The sequence below is a fragment of the Belonocnema kinseyi genome, chromosome 1, assembly GCF_010883055.1.
Source record: "Belonocnema kinseyi isolate 2016_QV_RU_SX_M_011 chromosome 1, B_treatae_v1, whole genome shotgun sequence".
NCBI lineage: Eukaryota > Metazoa > Arthropoda > Insecta > Hymenoptera > Cynipidae > Belonocnema > Belonocnema kinseyi.
The window spans coordinates 2,025,758-2,041,561 of NC_046657.1; the positions used below are offsets into that span (position 1 = coordinate 2,025,758).

Consider the following 15,804-nt stretch of genomic DNA (forward strand, 5'->3'; position numbering starts at 1 on the left):
CTGATTAATTTTCAATTCAGATGATGAATCTGCAAAAAAAAATAATAATACTTTTTAACAGAAGAGTTTATCAATCAAGTAATTTTATGTCTAAACTAAAATGAATAAAAAAAAAACTAAAATGAAACTAAAATGAAAAATACTTAACTAGAATACTTTAATTTTAAACCAAAAAGAAGAATTTTTAAACAAGACTAACTTGCAAAGAAAAAGATAATTTTTTACAAAAAAATCGGTTTTTAACAAAATATGTGGATTTTCAATTAAATGATTGAATTTTGAAATTAAAATGATAAATCTTCAACTGGAAATTATAAATTTTACACACATTACATACCTTGTTCTAACAAACAGTTTAATTTATAAATAAACAATATCAATGTTCGGCCAAATACCTGGTTAAGTTTTCATCCAAAAAAGATCAATTTTCCAAAAAAAATAGAAGGGTTAAATGCATGGGAAAGTGTCATAAATGTGAAATTTGTTGCTTTTTCAATTATAAAAACGGAATAATTCGATTTTTTTTTGCTTTATGATCAAGTTTTGAGGCTTTTTTTAATTAATATTCATAGAACAATTTATTTGAGTTGTTATAAAATAATTTTAAAACATATTAATGTCAATACAATTATTTTCAAGGATCGCAATTTTTTTTTCACTGAATATAATTAACAAAAAGGTTTTACAAAATAAGAAAAATTTTAATTCCAACGAGATGAGTAAAAATATGTAATTGAACGATTTTTTAAAAGAAAATGATTGGTAACATAAATTTTCCTTAATATTCACATTAAAAATAATTAGCAAATAAACGTAACGCGACAAAAAAAAAGTTAATTTAAATGAGAGAAAGTGAGTAAAATATTAAATAGAACTGTTTTTCTTTTAAACGAAAATTATTGTTAACATGAATTTACAATAATATTAATAAAATAATGTATTAAAAATGTTATTATAAATTTGAAAATAGTTTTAATTCATTGTAATTATTTTTAAATATCGCAATCTTTTTTGTTCACTTTGAAAACAATTGACAAAAAATTGTTGCATTATAAAAACATTTTTAACGAGATAATGAGTAAAAATATGCAATAAAACGTTTTACGGAAATTATTGGAAACATGAATTTTCAATAATATTGTTCAAATAATTTATTACAGTTGTTATAAAAAAATTGGAATAAAATTTAATTGGCTACACTTGTTTTTGAAGATTGCATTCTTTTTTGTTCATTTTGAAAATTATTAACAATTAAATCGTGCACGATAAAAAAAATTAAAATTTAAACGAGAGCGAATGAGTCAAATAAGCAATTAAATTGTTTTTTTTTTTAAAGTAAATTATTGGTAATATGGATTATCAACAATTTAAATTAAATAATGTATTAAAGTTATCATTAAAATGTTTTAAACAGTTTAAATTAATTTCAATTGTGATTAAAGATCGCAATCTTTTTTGTTCAGTTACAAAAAATTAAAAATAAGAAAAATATGCAATTAAACGTCTTTTAATGCAAATTGCTAGTGATATGAATTTTCAATTGATATTAATAAAATAATTAATTAAAGTTATGAAAAAAATTATGTAAAGTAGAAATTCCCTTTTTAAATTGAAAAAAAAGATTAAAATAATGAAAACTTTAATTATTCTCCAATCAGAAGCAAATCCCCTGTTTTTAAATTAAATTTCCGGTTATTTCCTGGTCCACCTGCATTCTTCACGGTCATTGAAATCAAGCCAAAAAGACAAATTTTTTTCAAATACAGTTGAATTTTCAACCCGAGAAATTTAATTTTCAACAAAAAAGTTCAATTTTAACCAAAAAAAGAAGAATTCTCAATCCAAAAGGACTCTAAACAAAATAATCAAATTTTCAACTCAATAGATCAAAATAGACTCAAAATAGTTAGTTTTCATATTGGGTTCTATTAATTCAGTCCGAATTTAATGGTAAAAAGGACAAATTTCTTGAAAACAGAAGGATGAAAAAAATGTTTTTCCGGTCCAGCGGTCACTTTTAATGATAAAATAAATTGAAAAAAAAAAAAATGTCCAAATCGAAAATAAACTTACCAAAATCTCGGCCCTTGGTTGTCTTGTCGTGGCAGACATCAAAACCGGCAACCATAAAATTGCCTTGAGGTATTTCGACGGTCCATGGGGCACCACCAAGTTTGGTGTTCATCTGAATGGCGATTTTGGTCGCCGCGGTCAAATTCGGCTTTCCTTTGGACATAATAGTCCTCCTGATCACAACCTGAGACAAAACGGGCCGATCGACGCAACACTTCTTCTTGATGGCCGAGTATCGATCAAGATCGTTGTTTGTCACGATGCACATGATCATTTGTGGATTTGTTTGGCTCATGATCATCTCAAGAGCCTCGGTATACGCGCTGGATCGATCATAATCAATTTCGTAAAATCTTGGCTCGGCAATATGGAAATGCATTCCTGCGGCAACTTTCTTGAGACTGCTAAGCAGCTCCTTGTCAAATAAAAGAGAATTTCTTCTTATTTTATTTTATTTAACTAGGGAATATTTCAATGATTTCAGGAAAATGGGGGAATTATTTTTTTAAAAATAAAATCAATATAGATACAATTTTGAAGTCAATAAATTTTTGTTTTTAAACAATTTAAATTTCTTAGATTTCAATTAAAAATATATTGCACTTACAATCAAATGGTTGAGAATTTTCAATCCAAAGATGAATTGTTAACAAAAGCGTTGCATTTTGAGTTGAGATTTAAACCCGAAAGATTAATTTTTAATTAAACAGTTGCATTTAAAACCAAACAGTTTAAATATACAAAAGTGGCTAGACGTTCTGAAATTTGGAATATGTATTAATAAATTAAATTATTGGATATAAAAACAATTTAAATATTTAAAATAGTGTAGACGAAAATTTAAAAAAGATCACTAAAGGAATCATTTTTACGTGGATCTTTCAAGATTTTAAAGAAATTATGAATTAGATCATTCTGATTTAAATTATTAAAAATTGTACAATTCTAAATTGATGTAAGTATAGAGAATTGAAAGATTTTAGATTTAAACTTTTATAAATAAATATTTTTTAATATACAAATTTTAGATAAGAATTTACCAAAGTTTAACTTTCAACCAAAAAAATTAATGTTTAGCTAAAGTAATGAATATTGAGTTGGAACTTAAATTTTCAATCAAAAAGATTAATTTTCGAACAAGACGATTCATTTTCTATAAAAAAAAACAACAAAAAAAGATTTTTCAACAAAATAGTTAAATTTTTAACTAAACAAGACAAATTTTCAAACAAATAGTTGAATTTCAACCAAAAAGGTTAATTTTTAAACAAACTTATGAATTTTCAAATAAAATGATGAAATATTAAATTGGATACATTTTCAGTTGAAACGATATCTAATAATTTGCAACCAAGACTAATTTCTATAAAAAAACACGCAATTTCAACTAAAATGGATTATTTTTTAACCAAATATCGAATAGTAAATTTATATTCAACCATGGAGATGAATTTTCAACCAAAAAGATTAATTTTCAATTAATAAGACGACTTTTCAACAAAATATATGAAATCTCAACAAAACAGTTGAATTTTCAGCTAAAAAATATCAATTTTTAACCAAATAGTTGAATTTGGAAATGGAATAGTTCAATTTTCAGTTAAAAAAATTAATTTTTTAAGTAAAATAATAAATGATCAACTGGAGCAGATTAATTTTAAGACAAAAAGATTAATATTTAGTTGTAACTTAAATTTCAATAAAAAAGATTAATTTTCGAACAAGACGATTAATTTTCTATAAAAAAAAAAAACAACAAAAAAAGATTTTTCAACAAAATAGTTAAATTTTTAACCAAACAAGACAAATTTTCAAACAAACATTTGAATTTCAACCACAAAGATTATTTTTTAAACAAATTTATGAATTTTCAAATAAAATGATGAAATATTAAATTGGATACATTTTCAGTTGAAACGATATCTAATAATTTGCAGCCAAGACTAATTTCTCTAAAAAACACGCAATTTCAACTAAAATAGATTATTTTTTAACCAAATATCGAATAGTAAATTTATATTCAACCATGGAGATGAATTTTCAACCAAAAAGATTAATTTTCAATTAATAAGACGATTTTTCAACAAAATATATGAAATCTCAACAAAACAGTTGAATTTTCAGCTAAAAAATATCAATTTTTAACCAAATATTTGAATTTGGAAATGGAATAGTTCAATTTTCAGTTAAAAAAATTAATTTTTTAAGTAAAATAATAAATGATCAACTGGAGCAGATTAATTTTAAGACAAAAAGATTAATATTTAGTTGTAACTTAAATTTCAATAAAAAAGATTAATTTTCGAACAAGACGATTAATTTTCTATAAAAAAAAAAAACAACAAAAAAAGATTTTTCAACAAAATAGTTAAATTTTTAACTAAACAAGACAAATTTTCAAACAAACATTTGAATTTCAACCACAAAGATTATTTTTTAAACAAATTTATGAATTTTCAAATAAAATGATGAAACTTCAACTGGAATAGTTGAATTTTAAACAATAAAGACCAATTTTTAACTTAAATGATGAATCTCCCAACTTAAATAGTTAAATATTGAACCATAAAGATGAATTTTCATTTAACATTCTAGAAAATTACTGTCTACTAAAAAGATGAGATATCAATACAAAAAAAAAAACAGAAATTTTCAACTAAAAAAAGATACATTTTTAACCAAAAATAGGAATTTTTAAATAAAACGATGAAATATTCAATTGAATACATTGCCACTTGAAATGATATCTAATAATTTGAAAACAAGATTAATTTCTATAAAAAACACGCAATTTCAACTAAAATGGATTATTTTTTAATCAAATATCGAATAGTAAATTTATATTCAACCATGGAGATGAATTTTCAACCAAAAAGATTAATTTTCAATTAATAAGACGATTTTTCAACAAAATATATAAATCTCAACAAAACAGTTGAATTTTCAGCTAAAAAATATCAATTTTTAACCAAATAGTTGAATTTGGAAATGGAATAGTTCAATTTTCAGTTAAAAAAAATAAATTTTTAAAAGAGTGGCAAATTTTTAAGTAAAATAATAAATGATCAACTGGAACAGATACTTTATTTTTCAACAAAATAAATGAAGTTTCAACGAAATAGTTGAATATTTAATTAAATAAGAGAAGTCTTTAACCAAATAGTTGAGTTTGAACCAAAAAGATCAATTTTTAAATAAATTGATGAATTTTCAACTTAAATAGTTGAATTTTAAACTATAAAGACCAATTTTCAACTTAAAAATGATGAATCTTCAAAATGAAATAGTTAAATATTAAACCAGAAAGATGAATCTTCAGCCCAGATTCTAGAAAATTACTTGATAAAAACTTTTAACAAAAAATTGAATAGTTAAATTTTCCATTAAAGAAATTAATATTAAACCAAAAAGATCAATTGCTATAAAAAAAAACCCAAAATTTTAACTAAAATAGATAATTTTAACCAAAAATCGAATAGTTGAATGTTAAGTTAAAAAATTGATGTTCAACCATATAAATGAATTTTCAGCTAAAAAATATCAATTTTCAACCAAATAATTGAATTTTTAACTGAAAAAAGACAAGTTTTTAACAAAATAGTTGAATTTGAACCAAAAAGATCAATTTTTAAATAAATTGATGAATTTCCAAATAAAATATGAATCTTCAACTAGAATAGTTGAATTTTAATCAATAAAGATCAATTTTCAATTTAAATGGTGACTTTTTAACTAAAAAATATACATTTTCAACCGAAATATGAACATTACATTTTTTACATTTTCAGTTCAAATGATAACTAGTAATTTTCAATCAAGAGGATTAATTTCTATAAAAGAAACAAGCAATTTAAACTCAAACAAGATAATTTTTCAACCCAAAATCGAATAGTTAAATTTTTAGTTAAAAAATTGATATTCAACCACAGAAATGAATTTTCAGCTAAAATTATGGAATATTCAATTGGAACAGTTACATTTTCAATTAAAATGTTTTTTTTTTTAACAAAAACAAACAAATTTTCAACAAAATAGTTAAAATCATTATTGAAAAAAAGTTTGTTCTAAACACTGATGAATTTTTTAATAAAATAATAAATATTCAACTGGAACAGATTAATTTTAAAAGAAAAAGATGAATTTTTGACAAAAGAGTTTAATTTTCAACCAAAAAACTTAATTTTCAGCTAAAATGATTAATATTTAGTTCGAACTTAAATTTACAATCGAAAAGATTAATTTTCAAAAATCAAAAATAATTTTCGACCGAAAAAAAATGATTTTTCAAGAAAATAAATAAATTGTCAACCAAATAGTTGAATTTGAACTAAAAATATCCATTTTTAAATAAATTGATGAATTTTCAAATATAATGATGAATCTTTAACTGGAATAGTTGAATTTTAAGCAATAAAGACCAATTTTCAACTGAAATAGTTAAATATTAAACCATAAAGATAAATTGTCAACTAAAAAAGATAAATTTTTCAACCAAAAATCGAATATTTGAATTCTTAGTTAAAAAAATTATATTCAAACAAATAGATGAATTTTCAACTAAAATTGTGGCATATTCAATTAGAATAGTTACATTTTCAATTTTTTTTTAAATTTCAATAAAATATTTAAAGTTTTAACTGAAATAGTTAAATTTTCAGTTAAAAAAATTGTTTAACCATTGATGAATTTTTAACTTAAATAATAAATATTCAACTGGAAAAGATTAATTTTTAAAGAAAAAGATCAATTTTTGACAAAAAAGTTTAACTTCGAACCAAAAAGATCCATTTTTAAAGAAACTGATGAATTTTCAAATAAAATTATGAATCTTCAACTAGAATAATTGAATTTTAAACATTAAACATAAATTGTCAACTAAAAAAGATACATTTTTAACCAAAAGTATAAATTTTTAAATAAAATGACAAAATATTCAATTGGAACAGTTACATTTTCAGTTAAAATGACAACTAATAATTTTCAATCAAGAAGAGTAATTTCTATAAAAAAAACCACGCAATTTCAACTAAAATAGATCATTTTTCAACCAAACTTTTAACTAAAATTATGGCATATTCGATTAGAATAGTTACGTGTCAATTAAAAAAATTTCATATCTTAAAAAACTGATAAATTTCAACCAAAAAACAATAACTGTCTACAAAATGTTAATTTTATAACCAAATAATTAAATTTTCAAGCACATATATCAACTTCTAACTAAAATTATGAATCTTCAACCAAAAAAAATGAATTTTGGACACAGTAGGTCAAATCTTAACCAAAAAAGACAAATTTTCAATCAAAAAGACGAATTTTCTACAAAAAACTTTAACTTTCATAAAAAAAGAACAAATAAAATAACAAAATTAACATCAACCTCAATTAATCAAAAACTCACTGAAATTTTGGAATTTTTTTACCTATAGATGACTTTTTTAGTATGAACTATAAATTTTTTTCAAATGATGAATTTGCAAACAGTTCAATTAAACGAAAGAAATCGACTTAGATAAATTAAAAAAAAAAATGTATGAATTTTCAACTAAAAAAGGTATTTTTTTTTACCAAAGATGGAATCGTCAAATTTTTAGTTGAAATTTTTTTTTTTTAAAGAAGAAATATATTTTTAACCAGTTAACTTAAACTAAAAAAAAACTATTTTTAGCAAAATTGTTGATTTTTAAGTGAAAAAAACAACTAAATATACACAAAAAAGTTGAATTTTCTACCCAAAAATATTATTTTTCAAGAAAAAAGTATATTTTCTACCAAATTGTTGAATTTTCAAGCCAAATTACCAACTTTTTATAAAACTGTTCAAATTTCATATCAACATGTGAATTTTCAACTAAAACAAAAATTAATTTTTGAATAGGTAGTTCTTTAAACCAACTAGTAAATTTTTCAAAAAGAAAAGTTGAATTCTCGATTGAAGATGTAGTATTTCATGCAAGAGAAATATTCAACAAAATAATTGTTTCCTTAACAAAAAAAGATTCATTTTTAAACAAACATTTGTGATTTTTAATAAAAAAAATTAACTTTTAACCCAATAGTTAAATTAAAATAAAAAATGAATTTTTTACCAAGAAGATTAATATTCTAAAAAAAAGACGAATTTTCAACAAATCGTAAATCAACTTTCAACAACATTGTTAATTATCGATGTAAAAAAATGGATTATCTATAAAAAAGTTGAATTTTCAACCCAAAAATATAATTTTTTCACAAAAAAGCTTTTTTTCTACTAAATAGTTTAATTTTCAGTCAAAGGAAAAACGAATTTTTAACCAAAAAGATGAATTTTCAATTCAAATAATGAATCTTCATCCAAAAAATTAATTTTTATAACAGTTTGACTTCCAACCAAGTAATCAAATTTTCGTTCCAAAAAAGATAAATTCTCAACGAAAAATTGTCAAAAAGATATATGATTTTCAAATCAGAAACTTGAATTTTAATTTGATAACGATCAATCTACATACAAAAATACAATCGTTAAATTTTCAATTAAAAAATTAAGTAATAAAAAATAAATATATCATTTTTAAGAAAATTGACAGATACAGTAATATAAAGATAGTTTTACAAATGAAGAATAATTATAATTTAAATTTAGATTTGCGATAAAAAAAAAAGTAAAGGAAGCTTTCGAAAAAATTCCCTGACTTAAAAAAAATTTGGTATTAATTAAATAAATAAATAAAAATAAATAATAAATTAATTAATTTTAATTAATAACATACCTTTGCTTCGAGTTTATTTCTTTTCGTCACGAGAATGACCCAGTCTTTAAGATCGGCAATAATGAACATTTTTTTCGATCTTAACTCATTATCCCAGTTTCCTTGAGGCGTGACAAAGACTGAATCTCCCAAGAGAATTTTATCTCTTGGAATAACTCGAGCCGAAACACTGACCAGTTTATTGTCAAGTTTCAGTCCCCAATCTGTAAGTTCCTTTGCTATTTTTGGTTCCGACAGTAGGCGCTGATTAAAAGACAAAAGGCGCTTAATTCGAGTTCTGGGTTCCAATTTTGTATGTTCGGCCAATGCGCCCATAGTTTTAAAACTTGCCCTCATCTCGTCGGTTATTCCTGAAAATTATTTGCAAAAATTCCCATTCATTAACGAATCCAGGACGTCGCAGCCAAAAAAGCTCGTAAAACGGGTGATTTTTCACGAAAATAGGGAAATAGAGGAAGAAAATCTTTTTAATAAAATTAATGTAGATACCGTATTGCATTTAATATGAGAATTTTTAAATTCTTAAGATTTCTTAGTTCAAATAAAAAAAAATTGGTTGAATTTTCAAAGTTAAAAGATTAATTTTCGGCCAAAAGAGATGTTTTTTTTAAATAAGAAATATTAAACAATAACCAAAAATAGTTACATTTTCCACCAAGTAGTTGAATATCTAAAAAGATTATTTTTCAACCAAATTGTCGAATTTTTAAACACACACGATTTAATTTAAACAAAATATATGAATTTTCTGTTAAAAAAAATTAATTGTCAACCGAAAAAATTGTTAACCTTCAACCAGGTAATCAAACAAATATACTCGAATATTTCAAGTTAATTTTAAACAAAGTAGTTAAATTTTTAAGCAGAGTTGAATTACAAAAAAAAAATCATTTTAAACAAAATAGTTGGATTTTTGAAAACAAAATAGTGGAATTTTCAACCTGCAAAGATGAATTCTTAACCAAAACAATGAATTTTCATTCTAGAAGAATTTTGAAATAAATGATTATTTTCAAGCAAAAAAGAAAAAAATGTTCAACAAAATAGTAGTTAAATTTTCGGCAAACAAATTCCTTTTCAACAAATGAAAAAAGAATTTTTCAATAAGTTCATATTTCAACCAAAGAAATGAATTTTTAACCAAAATTATGAATCTTCAACCGAAAAATTTTGTTTTTAACACACCAATTTAACTTTTAACCAAGTAATATTATTTTCAATCTAAAAGATGAATTTTCAACTTAAATGATAAATATTGAATTAGAATACTTGAATTTTTAACCGCAAAGACCAAATTTTAATCAAGAAGATTATATTGCAGAGAAAAAGATCATTTTCTACGGAAAAAATCGATTTTTAACCAAATATTTGGATTTTAGAGGAAATAGATGACGACTATATTATTTTGGAGTTATTTTTAAGTAGAAAATAGTTTATAAAGTTTCAAACGCACGTTAACATTTTTAACGGCTGAATAAATTAATAGAAATAATATATGTATCAATAAATTTATTTATTGAATTTAATATAAAAAAACATATAAGGGAAGACCTAAAATTTTTAATTAAAAATATTTTATTGATAAATCATTAAAATTTTTATTTAAAAATAAAATTATCGGAGTAAATGATATATTAATATCAATTCTTATTAAAATTTTCGAATTAAAACAGTTACAATCTAGAAATTCTCAAATTTTGAACGGATCTAGAATCGTTTTATCAAATCAATTCTTATTCAGATTTTATATTCAAAGTAAAGCTCCATTTAAAAAACAATTTATTTATTTATATTTACAGTTGATAAAATAAAACTGTTTTTTTTTTATCAAAAATTTTCATCTTCAAATGCTTTTAATTTGTAATTGTTTAAATCTTTAAGACTGCCCTTTAATTATATAAAAAACTGTTGAACTTCGGCCGATTTTTCTTCTGAAAATTCGTAAAATTCTCGGTCAAGAAATAAATTTACTGTGATTTCCCGGTTAAATTTAATAAAATCCTTTAATTAAGATTATATTATTATGCAGTTATTTTTAAGTAGAAAATAGTTGATAAATTTTTAGTCACAAAAACCGATCAAGTTTAGAAATTAAAATCGGAAAAATCTTAAATTTAGAACTGGTTCAAAATCGTTTCGTCAAATCGTTTTTGTTCACTTTTAATTACTCAAAGTACAGATAAATTGAAAAAATTTATTTATTTATTAAATAAAAATTAGTTTTATCAAAAATTTTCAACGTCGAAGGCTTTTATTATTTATTTGTTCAAGTCTTTAAAAAAGCATTCAAAAATTCTTCAAATAATTGTAAGCTAAATAATGGCATAATTGAAAAACATAACAATTGCACTAATTATTAAAAAAAAATGTTGAAATCGAACCTGGAGAGATTTTTCTTCTACAAATTTGTAAAATTCCCGGTCAAACAAAAAAAAAACACTGTCATTTTCCGGTTTTCCCGGTCCAGCCGCCACCATGTTTTTAATCTTTGATTGTGAAATTTTAAGTGTTCATTTTAAATTATGGAAATCTTTTGAAATCTCAATATTATTGTAATATTTTGGAATCGTTTAAAATCTTTGCTTGTGAAATCTCATGTGTTCGTTTTAAATCATTAAAATCTTTTGAAATTTTAAATTTATTGAATTTTTTTTAAATTGTTTGAAATTTTTTAAATCCTTCAAATCTCTATGAAATCATTGGAGTTTTTGAGAAATCTTGTTGTTAATTTTTCTCTGTGAAATCTTATGTGTTTGTTTTAAATAATTGAAATTTTTCGAAATTTTAAATTTATTGAAACTTTTTAAAATTTTTTCAAATCTTTGAAATCTCTTTGAAATCCTTGAAATGTTTGTGAAATTTTTTGAAATATTTGCTGAAATATTTCTTCAATCTTTGCTTGTAAAATCTCATGTGTTTGTTTTAAATCATTGAAATCTTTTGAAATTTTTAATTTATTGAATTTTTTTTAATTGTTTGAAATTTTTGAAATCTCTGTGAAATCATTGGAATTTTTGTGAAATATTTTTAAAATTTTTCTTTATAAAACCTTATGTGTTTGTTTAAAACCATTGAAATCTTTTGAAATTTTAAATTTAATGAAACTTTAAAAAATTTGTTTAAATCTATGAAATCCTGGAAATCTTTATAAAATAATTGAAATCTTTTGAAATTTCAAATTTATTACAACTTTTAAAAAATTTTTAAAGAAATCTTTGAAATGTTTGTGAAATATTTCTTTAATCTTTGTTTGTGAAATCTTATATTTTCATTTTAAATTATGGAAATCTTTTGAAATCCCAAATTTATTGAAAATTTTTTTATTTGTTTGAAATGTTTGAAATCCTTGAAATCTCTATGAAATATTTTGAAATTTTTATAACATATTTTTTTAATCTTTGTTTGTGAATCTTATGTGTTTATTATAAATTATGGAAATCTTTAAAATCCTTGAAATCTTTGTGAAATTTTTTGAAATATTTTCTAATCTTTATCAAATCTTTGAAACATTTCTTTAATCTTTGTGTGTGAAATCTTTTGTGTTCGTTTTAAATCATTGAAATCTTTTGAAATTTTAAATTTATCAAAACTTTTAAAAATGTTTTCAAAAAATCTTTAAAATCCTGGAAATCTCTATGAAATCATTGGAATTTTTGTGAAATATTTTTTTAATCTTTGTGAAATCTTATGTTTTTGTCTTAAATCATTGAAATCTTTTGAAATTTTAAATTTATTAAAACTTTTTAAAATGTTTTGAAGAAATCTTTGAAATCCTGGAAATATCTATGAAATCTTTTAAATGTTTGTGAAATATTTCTTTAATCTTTGTTTGGGAAATTTTATATGTTCATTTTAAATTATGGAAATCTTTTGATATCGCAAATTTATTCAAATTTTTTTTAAGTTATTTAAAATCTTTGAAATCCTTGAAATCTCTATGAAATATTTTAAAATTTGTATATTATATTTTTTTAATCTTTGTAAAATCTTATGAGTTCATTATAAATTATGGAAATCTTTAAAATTCTTGAAATCTTTGTGAATTGTTTTGAAATATTTTTAAATCTTTGAAATATTTCTTTAATCTTTGTGTGTGAAATCTTCTGTGTTCGTTTTAAATCATTGAAATCTTTTAAGATTTTTAATTTATCAAAACTTTTAAAAATGTTTTGAAGAAATCTTTGAAATGCTGAAAATCTGTATAAAATCATTGTAATTTTTGTGAAACATTTTTTTAATCTTTGTGAAATCTTATATATTCATTTTAAATTATGAAAATCTTTGAAAATCTCAAATATATTGAAAATTTCGTAATTTGTTTGAAATCCTTGAAATCTCTATTAAAAAATCTTCAAATTAAAAATGTAAGCTGAGAAATAAAAATTGTAAATGGAAAATTTTTAAAGTAAAAAAAAATGTCTTATTAAAATTAAATTCCCATTTTTTCCGGTCAACTTGCCACTTTCTACATAATTTTCTAACGACTCTGAAAATTTTGGACTCACCAGTGAGCCTGCAGAGCTCCGGCATCAGATAAATAAGTTCCGCCTCCCCAGCTCGCCGATCCTTCGGCTTCGACCTGGAGACCAACATCGGCTGCGTTATGTTCGTCACATTAATTCCATACCTGCTTTTGTAATAGTCAATGTACGAAATCGACTCTCCGTTTCGCAATTTAAAGGTCGAATTCGGCGTGACCGAATAGTCGACATCGTCAATCCGATAGGTATTATTATTGTAGACAGTGAGGACCACTTGTCCCAAAATGGCGGCCGAGAAATGTTTCCTGAAATCTCTGTACGAATCGTAAATTGCGCCGAGCAAATGCAACACAGTTCGGTCCTGCATCACTTTGTGCGAAATTTCGGCACACATCAGAATACTGTACTCGCATTGTCGAATTGAAGTTACATATCCCGGCCAGATTTGGATAGGAACATCGACTCCGTGAATTTGAATCTTGTTCGCTGGATCATAAAAGTTTCGCCCAACAAGCTGCAATTTCAAATTGTCGAGACATTTTCTCATGACAATGTTGAAAAACTGGATGTAGTGGTGGTCTCCCTTCTGCAATTCGCCGACCATTCTCAATGAAATTCGGATTTTCTCTTGGTCGGATTGCCTCATTGAGAAGAGTTCCATTCCCTATGATCAAATTAGAGAGGGATTTTTTAAAAATAATTTACAAATAGAGGCGAGAGAGAGAGAGAGAGAGAGAGAGATATTGAAATTCCGATTTTATCCAACATTTTTGGGTATTATTTTTCCCATTCAAGTCTTGGATCTTGAATAATTTATAATTTGTATTCAAAAAATCTGCCCGCGCGCGGCTCGCTTCGCTCGCAAATTTGAGCGCGCCTAGGACGCGCGAGAGTTATATCTCGCGCTTTGCGCTCCGATATTTATTCTTTGCATTTGGAATGCTTGAAAAAAACTTCATCAAAAAGATCACTTTTAAATGGCAGTATTTATATGCGTCTTCATATTCTGACTTGTCTACTTAATTAAGTATAGTCAAAGATTAAGTTTCTCAAAGCTCTGTACGCTTTCTCATCGTGACACTCGCGCTGTGCGCTCGATTTCCGACAGAGATTTGTAAACAGGTTTTGTTGGATTTTTTTCTCGTAACTTTCGTCGTTTTTCCACACATTTTTTTTTATTTTATTTTTTTTTCAACGTTATTTTTCACGAATAAAACAAAAAGTAGACGTCCTATCAAGAAGTGATTCTTAACGGAATTGTAGATCTTTTTTGGGATAACCATTTTTGTTCATTCATCTTTTTTCGTATCCTACATAGTTTGTCCACAAAATGGAATTTTTTATTTTCCATTATTTTTTGTGCCATCAAAATTTGAATTTTCGATTTTTGAAGAAAATCAAAAAATTGGTTATGATGATCTTGTAGGGGTTTCAAAAAGAAATGTTTTTCTTCCCTTCACTGTTTTTCATATCGTGCGTTTTTTGGCTTAAAGTTTTGATTTTCGGTTGATTAAAAAAATTTTGAAAACGCTATAACTGTGATAATTTTCTTTTTATTGAAAAAAGGCATAAGGATAAATTTTTGTTCTTTTTAATACTATAAATATCCGTACATAGAACTTTCAAATTCAGAAAAAAGTGGTCTCAAAAATTTTCAAAATGCGCTCACTACTTTTTTAATTTTTATCAAAAATAGCTGGTTCACGAACTCGTTCTTTCTTTTACGACCTAAAAAAAGTGTGCCAAAGATCAATTTGATTCGTTCATTTTTTCGAGAGTTATCGTGTTTACGGACGTACGGCCGGACAAGTGGTCTCATCCATTTCGTTCGAATTTTTAAACAAAGACTTCAATTCAAACGGAAAGAGTTGAATTTGCTAGCCAAGAACAGGAATTCTTTATAGAACAGGGTTTATATTTTCAACCCGAAAATTTGAATTAAAAAAAAAATTAATTTTTTACCAATACATTTATTTTTTAACAGAAAAGGATGCAATTTTTATGATACTAGATAAACTCTTAACCGTAAAAGAAGAATTTTCTAGAGAGATTTAATTATGAAATAAATAATTGAATTTTCAGCTAAAATAGATCAAATCTCTACGAAAATAGATGAATTTTCAACCTACAAAGATGCATTTTTAACGAAAATTTCCATTTAGAAAAAAAAATCTTATCAAAATTCAACCGGAAATAGTTGAATTTTCTAGCGATCAAGATTAAAACACTATTGAATTTTCAACCCGAGAATTAGAATTTAAAAAACAGTTCACATTCAACCAAATAATTGAAATTTTAAGCAAAAAAATGTAATTTATACGATAATAGATGCACTTTTAATCACAAAAGAAGAATTTTCTAGAGAGATTTAATCATGAAACGAATAATTGATGTTTTAACTAAAATAGATCAAATATCTACGAAAATAGATGAATTTTCAACCAAATAATTAAATTTTCAACCAAAAAAGGTGCAATTTCTACAAAATAGATAAATTTTCA

The 15,804-nt window shown here is 23.7% G+C and overlaps 1 protein-coding gene across 2 annotated transcripts in view; it reads right to left on the reverse strand.

The window, feature by feature from the left end:
* The window catches only part of LOC117172037 (piwi-like protein Siwi), a 59,861-nt gene that overhangs the window by 11,802 nt on the left and 32,255 nt on the right, over positions 1 to 15,804 (reverse strand). For both annotated transcript variants that reach the window (XM_033359778.1, XM_033359771.1), the window contains exons 8-10: positions 13,328 to 13,967; positions 8,823 to 9,172; positions 2,074 to 2,488 (exon numbers count right to left, since the gene is read on the reverse strand). In XM_033359778.1, the coding sequence (XP_033215669.1) occupies positions 2,074 to 2,488; positions 8,823 to 9,172; positions 13,328 to 13,967 (1,405 nt within the window). The remainder of the gene's footprint in view (positions 1 to 2,073; positions 2,489 to 8,822; positions 9,173 to 13,327; positions 13,968 to 15,804) is intronic.